Here is a 23,123-nt window from a genome sequence, read left to right as displayed (position 1 = left end):
AGCCTTTGATGTTTTGCTTTTTCCCTCCGCTGCCATCACCAAGAGATGATGACGGGAGATCTTCCACGTTAACGTCCATGACTAAACACAGGAGGAGAGCAAATGGTTTTAGCGAAGCCAGAGCAACCCAACTTCCCAACATGAGGAGCCTGAGAGCTGCTGCTGCTGCAGGGCAGGCACGCACTGCGCCCACAACCAGCTGGCATCTCTCGCTTGTGCTTGCCTCTGCTGTGGCACGGAGAGCTGCACACGGGCTGCGGCCAGGGGAACCCAGCCACAGTCCCCCTTCTCCTTCTACAAAGGGCAAGAAAGGGCCTGCACGAGCTGGATCTACCTTTTGATAAGAAAAGGCAGCCTTTTTCAAATCAAGTTGCAGCTAAAAGCAGGGTGAATTACCTGAACAGCAGGAGCAAGTTCAGTCCCCAGTGCTGCTACAGCTCATGCTTGCCAGCTCCTGCCTTTGCATCCAAAGCCCCAGGCCCCCGTGCAGCCAAGGGAAGACCTGCCAAAGAAGAGTCCATGATCCAAAAGTCCCCAGAGAAGAGACACTTTCACTCTACACCACTAAGGGACCATTGGTAATGGCAGCTTCTGAGAGGTTCCCACCACAGTTCTGCCTCTACCCGCTGATAGGAAAAGCAGGAGACTGCTCAGCCCTGCAAGGAAATAAGAAGGAAGAACCATCTTGAATTAACCAGCCTTTGGGACAGCCAGTATATCCCACGCAATGCTTCAAGCCAGTAAACTGAACCAGACCACAGCCGAGCTGGAAGAGACCTCAGCCTTGCTCAGCAAGAACCACACAGGCCTGCCTTGTCACAAGAAATACCTGTGATAAAACTCTGTCTGCTACCAAAACACCGTCACTTAGTCCCCCGGAGAAGTCGGGGAGCAGCCAGCTACGGGAGGGGCAGACTGCTGAAGAAAAGCATCAAAATCCCAGTCCCTTAGGACACACAGTGGCAAGAGCAGCAGAGCGCGCACAATGCCAGCCAAACTCAATTTTTCTCTTGGCTGCCAAGCACACGTGCCCCGACCAACCCAACCCAACCCTGGAACTGCAACCAGACTTTTAAAGAGGTTAATAGCAAAGGTTTATTTTCCTTTATTAAAGAGCAGGGTGCAACCATCCCGCTGTTAACGGAGTGACTTCATATTCATTTAGAAATTGTTCTCTCTGCTTTGTTTTAAATGCAAGACCTTATACAATGCATTTCTCTAATTCCTTTCATCTCAAAGTGCTTTACAAAGTGACACCGCGGGGGGGAAATCCCACAAACCAAAACATCTCCTACGTAGAGAGATCATCTCATTCCCAGTGCTGCAAAGCAGCCACGTCTGCTGTGCAATGTAGCAGCTAACGGCACAGGATGACATGTAGAGATCAAAAGGTCAGGGGGAACAGATACAAGGAGGAACTGCCAGGGATAGAATTTACCTGAGCTGAAATCTGCAGCTGGGAAAAGACATTTCTATTTTCTCCTCTAGAAAAAGCTGATGTCAAATTGCCATAAGCCTGCAGACACCACCAAAAGAGATGCAGGTTTATCACTAGCTCAAGACCCAGCCAGACTCTTACCCAAAAAATGTATTTTCCAGGCTTTTACTCCACATTTGAAACATATTCCGTTGGTGAAGAGTAGCACATGTACACACTCATCTAGCCAGGGCGAGCAGCATGAGTTGGGGCACTCAGCTGTGGGAAGCAAAGGTAGAACTGGGGTGTTAACTCGGACTTGGAGGTCAGCCCTTTCCGAGCTGAAGGAGGTGGATTCAGAGCTAGTATGTATGGTCAGGAATGTGTTCTCCCAGCTCTGAGGATGACGACTCAAGTTTCACATAGCTACTAAAGCTTGGCAAACAATATCATATGCCAGTATAGCTATAAGGAAAGGAGTCCCCTGAGGAGCAACTCAGCAGCACACTGTGAGTGAGCCGAGTGACGGGAAAGCTTGTGTTCATAGGAGTCTTCTACAGGAAGGTTTTCTCAGATCTGCTGTGAAGCTGTCCTTGCATTAGGTTCCAAACCAAAACTTTTGCCTTCCCTGTCTATTCCTCCCTCCCCTGGACAAAAAACACGGCAGCTCAGTTAGTTTTCTTCCACTGAAGATACAGAGTTCCTACTGTAGCATCTCTCAGGAGAGGATGAAAATGGAGCTGAGGATGGTGATCCAGTTCCAGGCACTAACTTGCTAAGATGGGCGTTGTTATGATGGCAGAGGGACAGGGTGACATGCCAGTCAAGAGTGCAGAAACGCCACGTGAGATGAAACCCCCCGGGTGGGTGCTGGCTGAGCCGATTCCACAGTCACTGAAATAAAGGCTAAATTGGCTACAAAACACTGTCATGGCTTTAACACAGTTCTGTACAGACAAACCTGGGCCTGAGCTCAGGCTATAGAGCACCTCCACTTTACAACAGCTTTAGGGACATCCTTCCCAGCACATTCGAGGCATACAGGAATCACAGCCACATCCCTCGTGCACACAAAGATGTCTCAAATCTCCTCACTGGGGACGGCAGCCCAGAAGCAGCCGGGTTTCCAGTGGATATGCATCTCTAGGTCTGATGCAACACTGGGGAGGAAATCTCAGGGCCTTAAGACTGTACCCAGCCTGGGCACGCTCCTTCTGGAGACATAAAGAACCCAGCCTGGGACCATGGTTTCTATCTAAACAGTAGGGCCAGTACTGCCCAAATCTACCCTGAGAACAGGAACAGCTCAAAGGCATCTGTCTGGGGGTGAGGTTTGTACCTAAGAGCACCATGGGGGACTTCTGCACCAAGGATTGTCACAGGGCACCACCCGTCAAGGTCCGCACCTGCCTGTGACAACTGCAGCAGATTCTCTAGACCAGGAGAAAACATCCTCCAGACCGCAGCCAAGCTGCGGCCAGCTGTGAGTTATGCAATTTCCCTGCTCGTCTTCTTCTGCCAAAGGCCCCAGGTGCACAGCTCTGGCCTCTGCTCCAGCTGTTCCCCCAGCCTGGATTACCCAGTGCCAAATCGCAAGCACAAACACAAATCCCTCTTTGTGACTCAGTTGGCAGAAAGCTTCTCTTGCAGGCTCCTTTAAAAGGAGCAAGGAAGTACTTGGAAACAGGCTGTTCACGGCTCTCCGTAAGATTATTGTGTGCTGCTGGCATTTACAGGGCCATTAGGGGAGTAAGTGGTCAGCAGGACCTAAGTGTATGGCTGGACACAGCACCCTCCACCCCAAAGAACGAGTGGAACAGATGGACAGACAGCCAGCATCTGTCCTGAAAGACTTGCTTACAAAGAAGGTCCAGGACTCCTGCTTTGCACAGGGCTGGCCTCAGACTATGCCAAAGCAGACTGCATATAAAAACAAAAGTTTAAAAAAAATGGATATACACTGCATATAGGAGACTCCGAAGAGGACAGTCTGTAGACGGCCACCCCAGAGCAGCCAGGGCCAGCCCAGCTCCGAGGGGGTAGCTTGGCAGCTGCATTCCAGTCACAGTTGGAGAAGCGGGACAGCTGAAGGTGGAACTTGTGCTTCTTGCTCCTTGATCAGCTTCAGGCAGAGGGAGGGTGGGGAGGGAGTAAGGCCCACTGCAGGAGAGGCACTGCATTCATCTGTTTGGCAGACTACGTTTGACAAGCCGTATGTTCATACAGGAGCAGTTTCCTTCCATGCTCAGGTCTCTGCTTACATGTCATTGGGATAAAACCCAAGTTTGGCCAGAGACATCTCCCTCCGGAGCCGCATGACCTCCCAGTACATCAGCTCCACTGCAAAGCAAAATGGGTGTGGGGAAGAGAAGGAAAAAAAACAACCAAAAATCAGTAAGTAAGGCACAGCTGGGCACCACCTCATGTTATGTTGTGCTCTCAGTGCAGCCCAGCCAGGCTCATCCCCAAAGGGAGAGAAGCAGACATGCTGGAGGGTCCAGAAAGACAGGCCCATCAGGTCACCCCTTCCCAGCTCCACCCCAGGGCAAAGCTCCCAACAAGCTGATGAGCAAGGAATAGGTGCATCTATTCCTCCCGCTCGTACCTTTCTTTTGTCGTTTAACTGTTTCTCAAAGACACAGGGAGTTCAGGGTACCCCAAGCTGGCCCCATTCCTGTCACGCTGAATAGGACCTCTTAATTCCTCCCAATGGCCCACAGAAGACATCCCCACCGCAGCCAGCCACTGTCCCCTCTTACCATCCTGCCTCACCAAGCCCTGCTGGATATAGCGAATGTATGTAAAAAAGTTGCACACCGCCGTGATCTGAGGGAGGGGGGAAAAAAAAAAAAAAAGTCAGCTACAGAACTGCTTTGCCTGTCAACAGGCTTGCACAGCACCCAGCAAGAGAGCTCTTAGTGTTCAGCACCTGAGGAATAGTACCACATACCACCAGATGGAAAGAGATAGGAAGAAAGCTGGTTAAAAAAAAAAAAAATCATCAAAATTCTGGGCATCTGCAATCCCATCCCAAGATATTACACTATCCATGAGACACACTGCGGAAGAACTCCAATCTACTGCAGATTTGAGACATAAGTAATCACTACTTAATGTAGCAGCAAAGTCCACGATGTTCCTTTAAGGAGCACTGTTCCCCGACTGAATGAAAATCTTTGGAGTTAAAGGTTTGCGCAGAAAGCGTGTGTGCGGGGAGGTAAGGGTGTTCATGACACTTTAGAGTACTTTGGTGCAAGTGACAAGAACTAGTCACTTAACTCCATGCACAAAACCAACTTTTTGTCTCAGAAATAGTCACATGTTGCAGGATCGGCTCTTCTGATGTGGAACTCAGGAAGGAATAAACTTCTAAAACGCTCCGTTGAATCAAAGCTCCAACAGCAACATTAACAAATCATTCACCTTCTCCCTTCCCTCCAAAGAAAGGACAGCTTGTTCTCATAACCATTTGAGTCACTGATCTGTACTGGAACAGTAACAAGAGCCAGCATTTAAAGAGCAGAAAATTACTGTGTTTTACAAAGGAGAATTAAAAAATAATAATAAAGCAAAACAATCAAAGCCCTGTACTGAATCAAACCACGGAAAAGCGAACACACTGAAGGCAGGCTGCCTGAAGGAACGTAAGGCAGAGCACCAGAGCATGAGGCAGGGCTGGAGACCTGCACCCTAGTCATCGACCAAGAGCCACCTCGACTTCAGGAACAAACTCAAGCCCTACAGGTCTCTCTCAGTTTGAGGGCTAACCCAAGAACTCCTCCATCTCAGGGCTTGGAACAATTTTGGAGGGTTGAAGCACCCTGGGAAGGTGGAAGACTCACCCTGGCCCTGCAGGATGGTGAAATGTAGTAGTAATTTCCAGAATCCCCCAGCATGATGCGGTGCTTGCAGGTCCTGGGGAGGCCACTCAGAGCACATTTCCTGCAGACAAAGAAAAAACACTTCAGCCTTCAGCAATCTAGTGGCACAGCAGAGCACAATTCACCAACCTCAAGAATATCCCCAAGAGATGGAAGTGGGAGCTCAGAAGCCAGACACTGTGTCAGTTCAGCACAAAGAAGAAAAAACCTTGGCTGATATGAGCCTTTTGCTCCCTGAAAGATTCCATAAGTGGCAAGTTTAGGAGAGCTTAGGCTAAATATCTGGAGCCATGAATTATTCCATGCCCAAGCAAACCAAGGCTGTACCCTTTCCCTGGCAGACAGCCCAAGACAAAACCACAGAAAATATTAAAGAGGTGGGGCTGGAGCAAATTATAACAAATGTCATCTGGTCTCTGTACATCTCCTCCATGTTCCAGGCAAGGCTTTTGCTGAAGAAGTTCTGCTCAGGTGTATCAGCTTTCCTGATGAGATACAAACATGCTGGCTGGGGACCAAACCTGGTCTCAAAACAGGTAAATCCAGCATTTGAGCAAAATTTGCTCACGCTGAGAACTCAAAACAAGCCACACTGCAGCCTTTATATGCTAGGCTCCTATTAATTTGGGCCTGATTCAAAGCTACTCTAGTTGAAGCCACACGGAGTGACTTCGTACTGACTTCAGGGGGCTTTGGATAAGGCTTGCAGTTCCTAAGAACAAGCCAACCCCTTCTTGTGCAGACAGGGAAGAAGCTTGGCTTCACAATCGTAAGGAGATTTCAGACAGAGTGAAGAAAATAGTCTTTTCAAGACAGCTCAGCTCCCAGGGAGACCACCGAAAGACATAGTCAGCAAGCGTGCAGCATGCCTGTATTTTCTTGCCATTTCCTTCTGTTATTTGCAAGATGAATGGTTCCCAGCACCAGCCATCTTCATCACCACTTAAAGCAGTAACGCAGAATTTTCTGCTGCATAGTCATCACCACATTCCCCAGACACTTAGTGCTGGCATGGCGGGAAGAGGGACATCACTCCCCAGCTGCAAAAAATTGCTCTGTGGGCCATGGAAGATGACAACACACAGGAGCAGATGTTTCAGAGAGCTTCTGAGGATGTCCCTGTGCTTGCTTTCCACTGCTATCAAGGCAAATACTAGCTAAGAGTGGAAACATGGGCTGTAAGTGTTCAGATGCAATGAGAAGTAAATCATTTCCCAAATATTAACACAACTTATGGGGATCAAATGCTCACAAAGTGCAGGATGACCAATACCCTTGTAAACGAGATACCTTTAAGAGGTCCTAAATTTGAGCATTGCAGCGCACTGGGGGGGGTGGGGGGCGGGGAAGAGCCTCCTGCTGGTCACTCTTGGCTTGGTTGATACCGCTTGGTGTAACCCCAGCTATCACAACTGTAGCCAGAAGTAACCTAAACCACAGCATTTGGACACCTGCCCTTCAGCATTCTACACACCCCAGGGCACTTTGCCAGACATGCCACCATGAATGTCAGTTGTCCTCAGCACCTCCTGGCCAGCATTTTGCTATATAGGCAATGTCACATAGCGGCCAACTCAGTCCCTGCCTGTCTAGACTCCTCAAACCGTTGCACCGAGGTCTGTAGAGCAGGGTAGACAAGTAGGTCTGGTAGGTCCCAGCTTGGGCAGGGACCCCAGCTTTCTCTTTTTTGGTCCACAGCATGTCCAAAGTTGCCATAAAAATCAGTGGTTTGTATCTGGGAAGCAAAGGGGAACAAATTTTGTTGTAGAGAGGTGGGGTCGGTCTCTTCTCCCAGGTAACAAGTGATAGGACGAGAGGAAATGGCCTCAAGTTGCACCAGGGGAGGTTTAGACTGGATATTAGGAAATTTTACTGCACTGAAAGGGTTGTCCAGCATTGGACCAGGCTGCCCAGGGAAGTGGTTGAGTCGCCATCCCTGGGGATATTTAAAAGCCGTTTGGATGAGGTGCTTAGGGACATGGTGTAGTGGTGGGCTTGGCAGTGTTAGGTTTATGGTTGGACTCAATGATCTTAAAGGTCTTTTCCAACCTATACGATTCTGTGACTCTGTGAAATTCCTTTTGGGTCCTTTATTGCCAATAGCAAGATTCCTTACCGTCCTGTCTGGGTGGAAATTAAACAGGGTTAAAAAGTTAGCTTAGTTCAGCTCTAGCCTCAAAGCTGCTAAATTGCACTAAGTTAATAACTTGTTAATGGATTAGAGATCTTTGATCACTGACTAAAAAACAAATACTTACGTTACAATTTGTGACCGGAACCCACTGTGAAGACACAAAAAAAATCAAAAGGAAACCAATAAGGATAAACACGGAATGGATTGTTCTTGGAACAGGCCTGACACATACTCATGGAACAATTTGCCGAAAGGTGACAGAAAACGCAGAAGAGAGTGGTAGGAAACCTGCACGTGAGCAGCATTTACTGTTATGGGAACACCTTCACTTAGAAGGTGCTACGCTTGAAGGTAAGGGAGGGAAGAACAAAGAGAGAGAGCCCTGACTGAACTTAAATTCAATAGCTGAATAAAATCCCCTGTCTTCGTCTGGAATATCACGTCACTCCTGCTACTGCTCCTCTTCTTTGAGGCAATCTCAAGTTGTCTGTCACATCAGATACGGTCACATAAGCTCTGGAGCAGCCATAGCCCCAGTTCTGATGGCAAGGTGACAGCATCAGGTGGGGAAGATGATATGCAGCAAGAGAAGATCTCTTCTGACCTAGGGTCAAACCCACCTGGTGCACCAGCAAGGTCAGGAGTGCAAGGTGAGTTCAAACCTCACAAGATACAAGAACGTGAGATAATGCAGCTCTGACTTAATCCTTTCACCCTAGGTTATGCACAAACACACCTTCAGAGAACATTAAATAAGTTGCTACCTTAAGGGGGGGAAAAAAACCCCAACCCTCTCCCAAGCCAAGGGCACTAACACATCACTAGGTTATCCCCCAAAACAGTTAACTACAGCACATCAGCTGAGCTGAGCTAATTCCCCTTCTCACGTAAAGAGTTGAGCTGAACTACCACTGGTCACAGGCTATGAGAACACTCAGCTGAGCCCTTTGAACTGTTCAACTCAACTGACTGAGCAAAGCCTGGCCAAACTCCACTAGATGGTACAAAAAGACCAGTAGCAAGGAGAGGACAAGAGAGCGTAAGCACGGTTCCTTACTTTGGCCCACCACACTCTTCTGCTGACACCTTCATCACAGGCAGTGTCTGGGAAGCAACCGGCTCAATGGTGAGTGTATTCTGCTCCACAGCCACTCGCACCAGCTCCGACAGCTGCAGCAAAGAGAAATGAGTTCAGATATGAACGTGCAAAGGTCACCTCCATAAAGGTGCAACTTTGGTGCTGCCAGACTGCGCAGTTTTTGTCCTCCTTTTCCAGCACTCACCTCCTGCTTAGTGAAGTCCAGACAAGGTCCTACATCTTCTCGATAAATTCTGTCTAGGAAGGAGCAGGATTTATCCAAAGTTGGAGATTCCTTCCAGGCCTGGAACTCAGCAAATAAAATGGAGTCGACCTGCAGCAAGTGTCCAAGAGGAGCAGGAAGAGGGAAGGTGGGTGGAGGGAGAGATACCATATCAGAACTTATCTGTTACTATGCAGGTAACCTAACTACAAAACATCTGCTTTGGCATCTAGGAAGGCTCAGACATCACAGAAGTGTCTGAGGGAAGCTGGCTTGCTCCAAGGATCTTTCATCTCCCACCCATCAGCAGTTCTGTGCCAGACTGACGCAGCCATACTGGGCTTACTCTGCCAGAAACCTGCAGGCACCTCTCTATCCCACCCTCCTCCTGGACAGGGCAGCACCTCCGCTGCAGGAAAGCCCCCACACAACCACCGAACAGACCAAGTGCCCACTCAGCCCATGGCAGGAATGACGAGAGCAGCTGAATGGCAAAGCACAGTGGCAATGGCACCCAGGACACAGGAGGCAGAACCCTTCTGTAAGGAAAGGATTGCTACAGAAAAGGATGAATTGGAAAAAAGCTATTAATAAACAGCCATCAGCAGGACTACATTCAGTGAGCCCACGTATGAGCTCACAGGGTATGCCAGCCCTTTAAAGACCACTCCAAGCCCAAAACTCTGGTGTTTGGGGAGTCACAGAAGTAATGGGAACACTGGGCAGTCACACAGGCTTGCAGAGGCGAGCTGACTGTAGGAAAGAAGGTCTCTCAAAGGGACCTCAAAGAGTAGGAACAGCTTTCCCCATTCTAATGTCTGCTCACTGCCTTTTACAGGTGGGCCCACAAGCATTAACTGCTCAGCAGAAAGGGACCCAGGACAGAGCTTGCTCTCATCCCTTGAGCCAGTGGGAAGGTTGCCCCCTCCGTCCCTGTCTGGCTGAAATTACTTCAGTCCTGGAGACTCTCTGGGACCTGACATTTAGACCCCAGATGGATCATTAGCGGAACCACCAACCTGACTGACAGGGCACCTCCTTAAAAGGCCAGCAAATCCTGTTAAAGCTGCTGAATGGAAAAACAGAACTAAAGAAACCCTGCTGAGCAACACAAAGAACATAAGTGAACGAAGCTGAGAAAGATCTGGGTTCTAGCACACTCACTCTATGCTACGGAGACTGCTCACCTGGTACCACGAGACAGCTTCAGAGCCACAAGATGGAAAAACAAATTGAGAAAAAAACCAAAAACAAAACAAAAAATGGAGGTTAGCATAAAAGGAAGCTAGAACTGAAAGGCTGGAAGCGAGAGAGGCAGATGGGTCCCACCCCTCCCCAATGCTGTCCAGAACGGTTACCTGCCGCAAGGATGAGGAAGCATCTGCCCCCAAGGCCTGCCAGCCTGGTTCATAGGTGATGTGGATAGCCTTCCCAGGGATGAGACAAAGGAGCAGAGAGAGGAGAGCGGGTAACCCAGACTTTGAGGGCAGAGGAAGAGACAGACAGTGAAGGAAAAGGTTTAGAGATACAAGCAAGAAAGGGAGGTAAAAAAAACATGAGACAAAACAGAAGATACAAAGAAAGGCTCAAGTCCTCCCTTCCAGGGAACTAAACGTGCTGCTCAAGACATCACAGGGCCACAAGTCACACCTTTTGACTTCAGCTTGAGGTGCAAAAAGGGAACAGAAATTCTGTCATTTTAGGCTCAATTTAAGATGGGGCACATTTTTTTCCACAGAGCACCAAGCACCAACTCTCTGAATGCCAGGTTCCCTTTTATCACCTCTCACATAGGCCACCAAGGAATTTGACAAACACAAATTAACAAGTTAACAAAAAAACACCCCACCCTTGATATACAAAATTATTAGTCACTTTGGAAGCTGTAGCCCTGGGATTTTAAGCCCCAGGTTATCTATACCACGTGGAAGTTACCTACACAAAGAAATGACAGGTCCAAATCTTTAACAAGCAAGTCACTCACAAGAGCTAGCATTTCTCTAAAGATCGTCAACACGAGCTTTGCTGAGTCTGAGCCAAAACCAGCAAAATTAACTACCCAGTAGGCAAAATCTATCTCTGCTTACTGTAGGCAGAGGGCAACTTCTAAAGGGTAGTCAGTGGTTCACCGAACTGGGCTCTCAGTTTGGAGCTCCTCTGTTCTGACTGGAGGAATGGTTAGCATTGGGAGAAGTCACAGGACCTTAAAAAGATTAAAACCTTTTTCTTCCTGGCTCTCAAAGCAGCTTCTAGCTGACTGCATTTGACTCCAACTTCCAGCTTATCTGGACCGTTCCCCACTTGACCAAGAGAAACCAGTGCATCAGGCCTTCACAGTTACTGAACGGATTTTATCCTTTGGCTTTCTTTCCGACATAGCCTTTGCTCCTTTCTGCCTGAGAACAGAGTTACAGATCTTCATCTCTCGTTGCTATTGCTGTCTCAGGACAACGGCTATAGCCAATGTCGCCTGAAGCATTTCATCCAAACTCTAGCAACAAGAGCACTGCGCAGAAGCTGACAAGGCACATGCATTGAATCCACTGCCACAAGCAGACGTTACCAGTGTTGCCAGCACAGTCCTGTTTGGTGAGAGTATTAATTTCACAAGTGGCCCTTCTGCATACGTTCTCCCACAAGCCAAGCGACCAGGTGCCTTCGTGTTCCCTCAACAATTCATGACAGAGGCCGCATCTCCCAAAAAATCACTAGGGAGACATATTCCCCCACCACATTCTCACTCATTTTCATTCTTCCTGACCAAGTGCTGTAAGCTGCCTCCTTTTTGCTCCCCAGGACAGCTGTGTACACATCTGGCTAGTGGAAAGTTCCCAGACAGAAAGTTCCCAGACAGTTCCCAAACTGTCTTCCTGCACGCAGGAAGAAGTGTTACTTACACCCATGGTCACAGCAGGCAGGGGACTAGCAAAGGATCACCGAAGGGAATTAAATGGGGTTTGTTTGAAACATATTCACAAATGCTTTGTATGCTTCTCTGCCCAGTTCCTTCCAGTGAGGAAGGAATTAAATATAATTAAATATATGCTCTGCAAAGAAGAGGAAGAACAGTGACATGCCCAAGAACATAGAACAAGTGACAGAGACTACAAGTTGATGGACGTGTCCTAGTGTCCAAGCCAAACTAGGTAGAGAGAAGAAACAACAGCAAATCACGCCAGAAAAAGTAGCGGACTCAACTGCCAAGACGCAGCAAACAACTGGCTTCTGCTCAGCAACTCCTGACATACCCACTCTCAGCACTGGTAACTCCTGGATCTGTCCATGCCCTCCAGGGATCCCTCAACTGCTTCCTCTAGCAGTTGTCCTGACGCAGCCTTCAACGTGCTTCCCAGAAGAGGAAATCTCCACAAATGGAAACTCTCCAGAGCCTGCCTCAGCACAAATTTAGGGAACAAGCCACATTACTGCACAAACAGCTTCTCCCAACACTGAAACCACAGAGCTCTCCAGGAAGCCCAAGTCAGAAGCCGCACAGCTCCCCGAGCACAGTGACAGCAGTGGCTCCAAGGCCGATGCAGCAAACGGTCCTCACCCACCTCTTTGCACTCATGACTGACTGGCTCTGGAGTCACATTTTGGCTGGCAGCTGAGAACATTGCACTGCTGGTGCTTTTGTTTCGCCCATGGCCCTTCCTGAAGACAGCTTTAGAAGGGCTCTGGAGCTGAGGGTGCAGCTCCCGGTTCGGAGAGGAAGGTGTGGATGTGATCACCAGCGTCTTCAGAGCCGTTACCTCTGCCTGCAGCATGTCGATCTGAAGAGACAAGGCAAGAGTCAACAGCACCTTCAGCACCTGCTGAGCTCGAGCTTGCTGCACCCCACCGAACACTACAGCCACAGGGAACCAGCTACAAGCCCAGTCATGAAGCCTTCTCCCCATTCTCCCAAATTCCCACCATCACCCAGAATTTTAAACAGGGCTAAACTGCAGCTATTCAGGAACCCATCCCTCTGCTCCTTAGTCTGAGTACATTTTGCCCCAGGCTCTTTTTAGACCCAATAACCCAGAAGAACTTTCTCTTTCCTCAAGAAGGAACCAGTTGAGCAGCCCTGTGATGCAGCCTTGTCAGGAGATCCCAACTCTGCAGCTCCCCTGCTCTATCCATCCCCACAGCTGTGGCAATTAAACAGCATATCACTTCTCTGTGGTTCCCCTGGCATCCATTTCTCAAAGGGGAGCCAGACCAGCAGCAGATTGCAAGGATGCCTTTTCCCCCTCACTGTCTGCTGGAGAAGGAACAGAGCAAATGCAGCATCTCGGAGAGACTGAGCTGCAAGCACTTTACTCTCCTCCAGCCAACAAACAGCACCATGGCCAGGCTAGGCAGGGATGGCACCAGCCTAGCACTGATATCAAGTCACAGAGAGCGCAGTTCTCACCTTCCCCCGTGCCTCCCTCAGCTGTTTCTCTGACGCCGCCTGTTTAGTGTTTGCTTCTCTCACCATCTTGTGCGCTTCCTGGACCGGAGAGAATTTTAGTCTGTCTGTTGCAGCCCCAAGTCATAAAGCCACCAGGGCAGACCAAAGCTCTGCCGTATCGCATGCTCTGGGCAAGCAAGCAGGGGGACAGACATCACTGCCACATCCAAGGGTTTTACTCCGTCAGCTGTGAAAAGCCTTCCCCCAGAATTTCCCAGAGAAGGCTCTCAGTGCCAGAGCCTGGAGTGCATCGCCCTTCTAGGAGTGTAGTTGGCCAAATCAAAGAGTTTGGCTGGCCGAGTCCAAGGTCATCTCTTTCACTGATATGGGCTGCTGTGAAGACAGCTAGAAGCAAGGGCCTGCCCTCCTTGCCCTTGGGAATTGCTTTAAAGCTGAGGCTTTAACATTAGCACCCACCTGTGCTACATCACAGCTGTGCAGCAGCTGTGTCTGCACCCAGTCCAACACCTCTGCGACTCTGACCTTGACTCAGACTCACTAGCTTGGTTTCCTGACTTGATCTCAGGCCTGTGTTGTCACTGCAGACTTGCTGCTTGATCACTACACTGTTTTCTGTCACTGCAGACTTGCTGGTTGATCACTACACTGTTTTCTGACCCCGATTGCTGTCTGTGGCACAGATTCTGATCCAGACTTGCTGCTCCACGTCTTGGGTCCTCACCGGTGAGGTCACTGCTCTTGCCTGACTCGTTATTGCACTTTGCTCCCACTTCCCTTGCGGAGCAGCCAGCCCTCACTGCTCTGGGCATGGCTGCAACGCAGCAGGAGCTGCAGCTGGTGGGGGCCAAATGGTAGAGGCTAGCTCGAAAGCATCTCCCACAGGAAGAGGGGAGAGGTATAAGTCCCAGCTGGGGCCTCCCCCCAGCGCTGTCTGGAAGCAGTCTGTCCAAGGCCACCAAAGGAAGGGGACAGCCCTCAGCTACATTATCTCTAAGTTCACCCTGGGCCCAGGCAGCCAAATCTCCAGGAGGGAGATGCTCTCTTAGCCCTCACGCTCAGCACCAGCCTGTGTTTCAGAGGTAGTTGAAACGGATAGGCTTTGGCTTTCCTCACTGCCCAGTCAGATCCAGACATTAGAGCTGCTGGTAAATGGGATTTTGCCAGGATAGAGCTTGGCAAGAATCATGTTACAAAAAAAACAACCAACAGGCCTTCTGAACACTCACTGGAGCAGAGTATATGAGGACATCCAGCTTGTTCCCGCCCCAAGCAAGGGCTGACACAAGCCAGGGAATCATCTCTATTACACAGCAGCTGCTGTCCCGACTACAGGGCAGGCAGGGGAGAGGGACAGGGAGCTACGCTTAGCTCCAGCTACAGGCATTCTCACATCTGTTTTTGCTACCAGATGTACAGACCCATAACTACTGTGCTCTTTAGGCCACCCCACAGCTGCTAGAAGGGGAAAGAAATGCATGCAAATGCTCCCCAGGAGCAGGTACACGTCCATGCACTGAGGCTCTGCCTGCAGCACTGCCTAGCTCTGATTCTCCAAGTGGGAAAGAACAACAGGGGAAAGGAGGAAACTGTGGGAGGAGATGGCTGGAAGTTCAGGGAAAGCCTGTCTTAAAGCAGTGGGATGTAAGCTTAGCTTAAGAAATGATGGGAAAAGGAAGAGGGTGGTACCTCAAATAGGCTAGCTGTTAACTCCTCTAGTTCCTGCTCCAGTTGTTCTCTGACTTTTGACAATCTCTCACATTCTTTGTCCTTCAGCTTCAGCTCCTGTTGCGGAAATGGAGAGGGACGCATGAGCTCACAGCAGGCCCCAGCGGTGCTGATGCCTGCTGGCCCCCACCCGTCAATCACAACCTTTCCTCCCCACCACAGCATGGATCCCCGGCCCAAGACTCCTGTCGCTAAACTCTATACCATGCTCCGTCTCACCAAAAGCATCCCTCCACAAGTTGTAGCAGGCTTTTCAGGCTGGCATTGCTCATTTGCCACTAGCAAGGAGGCTCCATAGTAAGCACTGCCTGCCTCAAGCTGCTTTCTGCAGCAGGTTTCCAGGACCAATTTGGATGTTGGCATGGAGGCTTTGGGTCAACCTAGCAACTGATGTCCTGCTCCAAAGCACTTTATGGCCACCTCAGCTCAATCTCTCTCCTCTTCTGCCTGCTCCAGACTGCGGCACAGCCACGTTCAGACCCTGCTCCCCTCAGCATCACCTCTAGGAAAAACCTCACTGCTCAAATCTGTGCCGCCATCCTCAGGTGTTCTCACAAACTCTGGGCCTTACCTTTTGTGCTTTATGCAGCTCTTCCTTCAGGAATTCAGACCCCTTTTCACGGATCTCCACTGAAGAGCTGCGTAGACGTGACACATTGAGCTGCTCGGTGGACTGGGTCTCATCCACACCTCCAGCATCTTGGCATCCAGTCTCTGGCTCCTCCTTGCTGCCTTTGGATGGCATTAGTGGCTTCCAGTGTCCCACAGCTGGTTGCTTCTGGCTGTCTTCCTCAAAGCTGGCCTGGCTGTGGGGTACCAGCACAATGAAACTTTATATGGGGGCAATTCACAGCCTTCCTCTAACACCCACAACACATCCACCTCCAGCCTCTCACAGGTGCTGAAGTGAAGCTGGGAGGGTGATGGTTATGAAGAGGGCAGGATTGACTTAGAGGACCTGCTTTGTGCCCACCAGCACCACCCTGCATACAGGCACTGCCTCCCTATTGAAGTGCTTCACCCTTTTGGCATGGATTGCTTCCAGACCAGCAGATGGAAGATGGAGGAGATGATGGTCTAAAATAAAGACTTTGGGGAAACTCTCCACTCCTATCCTGGGATCTTTAAGACTCACACCAAGTCTAGTTTGAGATGCCCAGCTTGCATTCCTTTTAAGAAGGGCTGGTTACTCAACAGCGAGTACTCCCTCAGTTAGCTAATTCTGGACACACAAAACTTAGTAGGCAAAGCAAAGCTATTAGCAACTCCTGGTTTTGTCCTTCTCAACCAGCACGTCCCAGATACTGTTAACTCAGGATAAAGCAGGAGAACTAAAGACAGCTGCTCCAGGAATCCCATTCTCGCCTGCTTTCAGAGAGAAACAGACTGCAGCTGGCCTGTTCAGGACTCCAGTAAACCTAAGTTCAGAGACACTGCTTCCCCAGCTGAAGGGGAGTAGCAAGAAAAAGACAGTACAGCACTCTCATTCCCTAGCAATATACAGGCCCTAATCCCCTCCACTGCAAACCCAGCCTTCCTCTCCCCCCGACCCCTGCTTCAGAGGGGAAAACTCCATTTTTAACCTACTGCTTTCCCACCAAAGCTCAAAGACAGAGCTGTCTAAAACACTGTATTCCCATTGAGCTGAGATGAAGCCCTATCCCTTAGTTTCAATGGCTGTCAAGTAAAGATGTAAGAGAGGAAACCAGGAGAGTCACCCAGGACACTGTTCCCCAGTGCTCAGTAGGACTTTGTCAACTGTGAACGGACTAACACAGACCCTGGAAGAGGCCGATGAATTTAGTAGGCTTTGCAGCTGCTGGCATCTTGCAAGAGGAAAACGTAGGCTTGAGTGCCTGCATGATAGGGCACTGCAATCAGTGTGGCCTAAAGCACACGCATCGCCCCTTCTTCATGCATTGAGCTGTCCTCACGTGGTGACTTGCCATTTGAAGTCAGCGGGAGCACGATCAAGCCTTGCACACATGGAAGCTTTCTATCATGTCCAGCCACTAAGCAGGACACACACGCTGCATTACAGATTAACCGGCTGCCAGTTATCTCCGGGTCACGAGCCTTAGCTGAACGGTGGTGTTATCCTCTTCCATGCACAGCACCGATGCCTCCTCCCGCACGCTCCTTCTGGCTACTGCTTCTTGCCCACTACCTTCTCCTGCAGAGAAGCTATTGCCTTCTTTTGGTTAGCGTCACTTTCTCTTCTTCCCTTTTCCCACTCACTGTATTTTCTTCTCCTGAATTTGCCCTACCTCCTGTCTTCCAGCCAGGCCACACTCTTCGCCCTCGCTCTGACTCCAGCCCCATACTGCATGACAGAGCACAGACTGGGCTTATCTCCTCAGCCACGGGCAGCTCAAAAGAGCCTTGTTCTCCCTCATCTCACCCAAACACAAAAGGCAGTCAAACCATGAGGCCCAACTACTGACAGGCTTTTTTCTCCTAGCCATGCCGCCTGACAACAGCGTGGTGCTACCACCTTTTTTCTACTCAAACCGCTCCCTTTCTGCCTTCCCCCCCCCCCCCCCCCAAGCTGTCCATGAGCAACAGTTGTCCAGAGTCATCTTCCAAAGAGGGAAAGAGCTACCAGCTAATTCAGCTCAGGTACCACAGGAAAGCACGTGGAAAAGGACACATGGAAAACTCTCTGAACCCTTGGCAGACAAAGAGCACGGGATCATCCCTGCTGCCATGCCATGCCATGCCAACTGGACAGCACTTTGACTACAGAACCAGGGGAGGGGGGCATGCAGTCGGTATCATAGATTTTGCTGACCTCTCTGTCGAGCAAGAACAAGTGAAAGCACCAGAAAGATGGTCACACAACAGTGCTAAGAAGGTAGGAAAGGACAGAAACTAACTAGTGTCCCATTGACTTCACCTGATGTTACTGAACATTCACTAGGAAGATCTAGAAAAGGAGGCTCATCCTGGTGATACTACTAAATTTGGAAGTGTGGAAAGTAACATAAAAGGGTGCCTTGGGGAAAGGGCAAGAAAATAAAATTAGTTTTGGCCAGAGGAAAAAGGACAGACACTGCCTCCAAGCAAAGATAATTCATCTTGAGCTATTCAGCATGCTGGGACTGCTTGATAAAAAGCACTATGCACAAACATGGAGGGATACGCCTCGCTGAGTGAGCCACCACCAACGGGAACTCCCAGACTGGGCAGGTATGTACAGTCCGAGGTGCAAGAGAGTGCACAAGCGCAAACTGCATGGTGTCCAGAGCGTGCAGTGCCTGCTCCATCCCCTTAGGCTGCTCTGCTGGCACATTTGGTTAATCAGAGGAAAGGCAGAACTGCACAGGAGAAATAAAATGGTTTAGAAAGGTCAAGATTAGCTAACATGGATTACTTACCTAAACAGTGACATCACTAATGGGACAGGGAGGTCTCCAAAGGCTCCAAACACTAAGGAAGGGGAGGGATTGAGCAAGAGAATGACCCAAAGGAAGGAATTAAATCCATTACAGGAAGGTGGGGACGTAATGAGACCAATTCATCCCAGAGATCAGGGGAGGTTCTCTGCAATGGATTTGCCACGGAGCAGGGGAAGCATGCCAAACAGAGGGGTCTGTTCAACAGTGAAACAATTTCTCAGGTGGCATAGTGGAATCCCTCTCTGCTGTGGACTTTTGAGATTAGACAGGGTAAGTTGCAGAGAACACATCTCTCCAGGTTCGCCTGCCTTAGAGAGGAAACCAGAAGGGGCCCAGCCTGTCCGAGCACCTCCAGCTTCTGTGATCAGAAAGAAAAAAGTAGAGCATAGAGGAAAAGCTAGATTCAAAACCAAGCAGCTAGCAAAAAAAATAAAGAAGCACTAAGGAAAAGGGACATTTCAACAGTCCACTAAACTACTAAGCCAATCTAACCCACACATAACAGGAAGAAAAAAAAAAAATTGTTCCTTTATGACTCTCAAGTTCTCGGATGAAAATTGTTTGTCTTGGGAGACAGGTATTCCAGTGTATTTCCACACGCTATGGAAGAAAACTGGAGGACACGGAGGAATGGAACAGTCCCACCCACACTCCGTCACGCCAAGGAACCCAAAAACCTATCCTGAAAAATCATCCCATCTTCTATGACGGAATAGCGCATTCTCCACGCTGTGCAAACAGAATCCCCACAAAAGCTTTGGCTGTGCTGGCTTCTGCCCAGCCAAGCCCCAATCTCCACTGTCCAGCTGGGGCTTTAAAATACAACCCCCCCAGAGACCAAAGGACCACCACATACACTCGCACCCTCTTGCTATCGCTGGTCTGACTGGTGGCTGCCTTTCTAGGAAAAACATATCATATCCTAAAGGTCCCACGCTGACACAAAAAAATGCAAACGCATACAAAAAAAAAAATCCCAACACCCGACAACCTTCTAAAGTTGGATTCTGTAGAAAAAGCAAAAAAATGTGCAGGATCTGCACTTTTTCCAGCGGGCCCCACATGTTTCCTGCAGTGCTGATCCGACAGGGTTATTTCCCCTACCAACAGCCTGTGGCTGTCTCCAGGTTAAACTCCTGCCCTCAGGCTTGCGAAGAAGACCTGACTTTTCCATCCCGATCGGGACCGAAGCCAGACCGCTGCCGTACTGCACCACCACGAACCGGCATCGGTCCACAGCCCGTTCACCGCCCCACCAGGCGCGCGGTAACGTGCCTCTCAAAAGCTTTTGGCAAGGCATATGGTAGCGTTTTATTAGAGCGTACCACGCAATTGGTATTTCTTCTATTTGCCTCAGCAGACAGCAACGGCCCACTGTGTCCTGATGCCTGCGGGTCGCTGGTGGACACGGTGTCTCCCACCCTCTCTCCTTACCTGGCTGCCGTACAGCTGCCTGCACGAACACACGCCTGCAGAGCCCTGAGACCAGGCTGAGCCCTGAGGCTTTCAGCTCCAAGGACGCAAGGTGTTAACAACAAAACAAGCAAACCCAACGGAAGTCCAAGGGGAAACTCAGCCCGGCTTCTCCCGGCGGGACGCCCTTCTCCCAGCACCCGCAGGCGGCGAGGCTCGGGGGCGGCCCGGCCCCCGCGGAGCCGCCGGCTCCCACCCCCGCCTGGCTCGGGGTGCAGGTCCGGGCGCTAGACGCCGCGGGCCGGCAGAGCCCGGCCGCCTTCCCCCGCCACCGGCCAGGCCCCGCGTCCCGGCCCCGCCGCTAACGGCCGCCCCGCCGCCCAGAGCCTCCCAGCCCGCCGGGCCGGGCTCCCGGACCTACCCCCGCCGCATGCTGGGTCCCGCTGACGCCGCCGCCGCCGCCGCTGCTGCTGCTGCTCACGGCGGAGGCGGAGGAGCACCCGCCGCCGTCCCCGTCCCCATGCCCGGAGCCGGAGCCGGAGCCGTGCCCGGCGCTGCGGCCCCGCCTGAAGGACGCGCTCCCGCCGCCCGCGGGTGGGAGGGGGGGAACGGCGGGGGCACCACGTGATCCCGGCGCGGCTCGCGCGGCAGGGGGCGCGCCTGCGCGCTGCCGCCCCGCCGGGTCCCGGCCGGGAGGGAGCGGGGCGGCGGCGGCCGGGCGGGAGGCCTGCCACGCGTGTGGCCTGCCACTGCCGTGTCCCGGGGCGTGGAGCCAAGCCCGGCCCCTTCGCGGCCTTGCGAAGCAGGCCTCTCCGGCAGCCCGGCGCTGGGAGGCTGACGGAAGGGGCCGTAGCCGCGGCGCGGCCCGGGACCCCCGGCTCCGCTCCGGCGGGCGGTGCTGAGCTGGGGCCGGCGTCCCGTCCCCTCAGCGCGTCGGCAGGTGTAATGGTTTTATCAGCCTCACGGTACTTTGTGTTTTCCTCAGAGCTGCGGCCTCCCGAGCTGGCAATCACACCAGTCTCACCCCTCAGCGATAAAACCAGGACCTGTGATTCCATGGAAGGGTTCGCCAGCCCAGTGAAAGGCCTAGGGGATAGAGGTTAGAAACGCAACCCTCAGAATTACTGCCAGCGTCCTGCTTTGGGGCTCCTGACTCAGGATGCCCGAGATGCGCGCTGCTGGGGTGAGCGAAAAGCCGTCCTGCGAAGCTGAGGTTGCGGAGAGACAACCCCTGTCGTGATGCTGGTACAGGGGATGCGGTTGTACGCAAGTAAATGTCACTACGATTTACAGCCTGCACAGCTGGAGGGGACGTGGGAGAAGGCGTGTGCTCAGCCAGGGATTCAAAGTGGTACCAGCAACTGGTACCAGCCTTACGCTCCCTGTTAAACACACCAGCCCTCCCTGGCATGGAGCATGCCCTCAGGCTCCTGCTGAAACAGCTCTGTGGGAAGCCTGGGACATAAGGAAGTGGTATTATACAGGAAAGTGAAAGGATGGGGGAAATCTGGCCAGTGGGAGAAATGACTGTGCTTGTTAGTGGTGGGCAACAGTGAGGCTGGACCAGCATTTTTAAACTCGACATTCAAGGAGAAGCATGGGGCTTTCCATAGCCTGACATGAATGAGACAAGTCAGTCTCGTTGTTATTGAGCTTTGGACTTTGGATGCTGTGGCTCCAATTTTTAGCTAGCTCATCCTTGCACTCGCTGTCTCCAGGAGGCTGAGGGAGCAGGGCAGCTCTCCCAGTAGATGAGAGCAGTCACGTGGCAGCGCTGATTTACACCCTCTCTGCAAAGCAGTGGGAACACACCCTTCTCTGTCCACCCCTTCTCCTCCCCCCTGCATCACCACCTGTGCATAGAGGAGCCCCTTTGCCCAGGGCATATTCATCCTGAAAGCTCTTTCCTCGCTTGCTCTGCTCTGGTAGCACAGAGGGGCAAAAAGGGTCAGCCCCAGGCGATTCCTGGGGCATTTGGAAATGACCGATCCACTCCACAGCCCGCCACTGAAATCAAGAGGAGCTACGGTTCTAGGGAGTTCGTCCTCTCACTGGGGCATTACCTACAGGCAGAGAGACAACTGCCACTCGCAGCACTGTGGGGTTCCCACCTCCCCAAAAAGTGCTCCAGGGAATGCACAGCCCATTGTCCCTGTCCCTGGGGCATGTCTGCCCGCTGGGACAAAAAAGGCAAAACACTCCTGCTGTTACCCAGTCCCACAGCGGATCCCACAACCACCTCTGGATTGACAGCACTGTAATTTTGGTGACAGTGGCTCTGTTGGACAAAAACCTGCCCCTGCCCTCGCAGGCCACCCTCAGAGTACGTTTTCCAGATCAGTCCTTCCCCCACGTTTCCCATTGCGCCTTACCTTGCCGTTGCCCTGGGCTTTCCTCCAGGCACTGCTCTCCCCTCCAAGGCTTTGCACACAGGGGCAGCTCCCGCCCTGGTCTCAGCTGCCCCATCCTCTGCCTCGCTGCCAGACACAACGCCAAAGACAGGCAAGTTAGACATGGTGATCCTTGTATCCATTGCAGAACGCCGCTGTAGATACTACACGGGGAGCAATTCCCTGTCCCAGCTTCTCCTGGGTGTCCATGTCATCTACAGCCCTGCCCTGCCTCATGGCCAGGATCCACGGTGACAACAGAGGCCAACCCCATGCTCTGAAGTCTCAGAGCAAAGTGTCCGAGAGGTTTGTGTCGATGGTTGTAACCTTTGTTATCTTCAGGGAACTTTTGGGAGGAGGGGAAAGATCTTCAGCTTTGCAAGGCAGCACCAGAAGTAATTAGTCTTTGTAATTATTAACTCCCAAGGCCTGGCTGGCAGGGACGGAGGGTCCTCAGACTAGAAAGGTAGAACTGCTTCCACGATCCAACAAAGGCAGGAGGAACGAGAACTGATAGTGCAGACAGGAAGCATTAAGAGGGGATGTGCTGGAGATGCTGAATCCCAGCCACTTGCAAAAATAACTTGTCCCAAGGTGAGAGTGGCCTGTGCTCCCCCTCACTCAGAGCTATTGAGGAAGCCTGACAGACCCTGAGATTTCTCCATAACCAGATGAATAGGCTGGCCCAGCAGAGCAAAACTCAGCACATATCACTCCCAGGCTGAGGGTTATCATGCAAGCTGCCTTGAGGCAGGAAAAGCTGCTGCCTTCTCCATGCCCTCTGCACAAGGCTAGCTGTCCCCCAGGTCGTGTTGTGAAGTGTCCAAAAGTGTCCAACCCAGCAGCTGGTGAGACACAGCTCTCACCTCTGGTTTAAAGAGAAGCCAACAAACCACCAGGCAACCTTAAAGTCTCAGTGCAGTTGGAAGCTCTAACCCAGCACCCTCGTCTCACACCATGGAGGTACTTTGCTCTCTCCCACATTATTTCCCATTTACATTTCATGGAAATCACTGACCGCTGGGTATTGAAGTGTCATAAAATGCACTTAGCCTCCTGCAAGCC

At 51.3% G+C, this 23,123-nt stretch overlaps 1 protein-coding gene across 3 annotated transcripts; it reads right to left on the bottom strand.

The window, feature by feature from the left end:
* Positions 1 to 1,066: 1,066 nt before the first annotated feature.
* RAB3IL1 (RAB3A interacting protein like 1) lies at positions 1,067 to 20,374 on the bottom strand. Of its 3 annotated transcripts, XM_075501949.1 has the most exons (11): positions 20,090 to 20,372; positions 15,429 to 15,663; positions 14,819 to 14,914; positions 13,133 to 13,210; positions 12,291 to 12,506; positions 8,716 to 8,844; positions 8,490 to 8,602; positions 7,557 to 7,580; positions 5,260 to 5,359; positions 4,177 to 4,243; positions 1,067 to 3,757 (listed from the first exon to the last, which is right to left on the bottom strand). In XM_075501949.1, the coding sequence occupies exons 1-11, from the start codon at positions 20,098 to 20,100 to the stop codon at positions 3,675 to 3,677; spliced, it is 1,152 nt and encodes a 383-aa protein (XP_075358064.1). In that variant the 5' UTR covers positions 20,101 to 20,372; the 3' UTR covers positions 1,067 to 3,674. The 3 variants fall into 3 exon arrangements, with proteins under 3 accessions (XP_075358064.1, XP_075358066.1, XP_075358065.1); XM_075501951.1 differs by lacking the exon at positions 13,133 to 13,210 and having other exon boundaries at positions 20,090 to 20,374; XM_075501950.1 differs by lacking the exon at positions 7,557 to 7,580.
* Positions 20,375 to 23,123: the final 2,749 nt, after the last annotated feature.

The sequence above is a fragment of the Mycteria americana genome, chromosome 5 (assembly GCF_035582795.1).
Source record: "Mycteria americana isolate JAX WOST 10 ecotype Jacksonville Zoo and Gardens chromosome 5, USCA_MyAme_1.0, whole genome shotgun sequence".
In the NCBI taxonomy this organism is placed as follows: Eukaryota; Metazoa; Chordata; class Aves; order Ciconiiformes; family Ciconiidae; genus Mycteria; species Mycteria americana.
Note: the sequence above shows the minus strand (reverse complement) of the source record. Positions and strands in the feature narration are given on the sequence as shown.

Coding starts and splice junctions, on each gene's coding strand:
- RAB3IL1 (XM_075501949.1), bottom strand. Junction 13,211..14,818: donor TAACAGCTAGCCTATTTGAG/GTACCACCCTCT, acceptor TCTCCGGTCCAG/GAAGCGCACAAGATGGTGAG. Junction 4,244..5,259: donor CACCATCCTGCAGGGCCAGG/GTGAGTCTTCCA, acceptor CCCCTCCCTCAG/ATCACGGCGGTGTGCAACTT.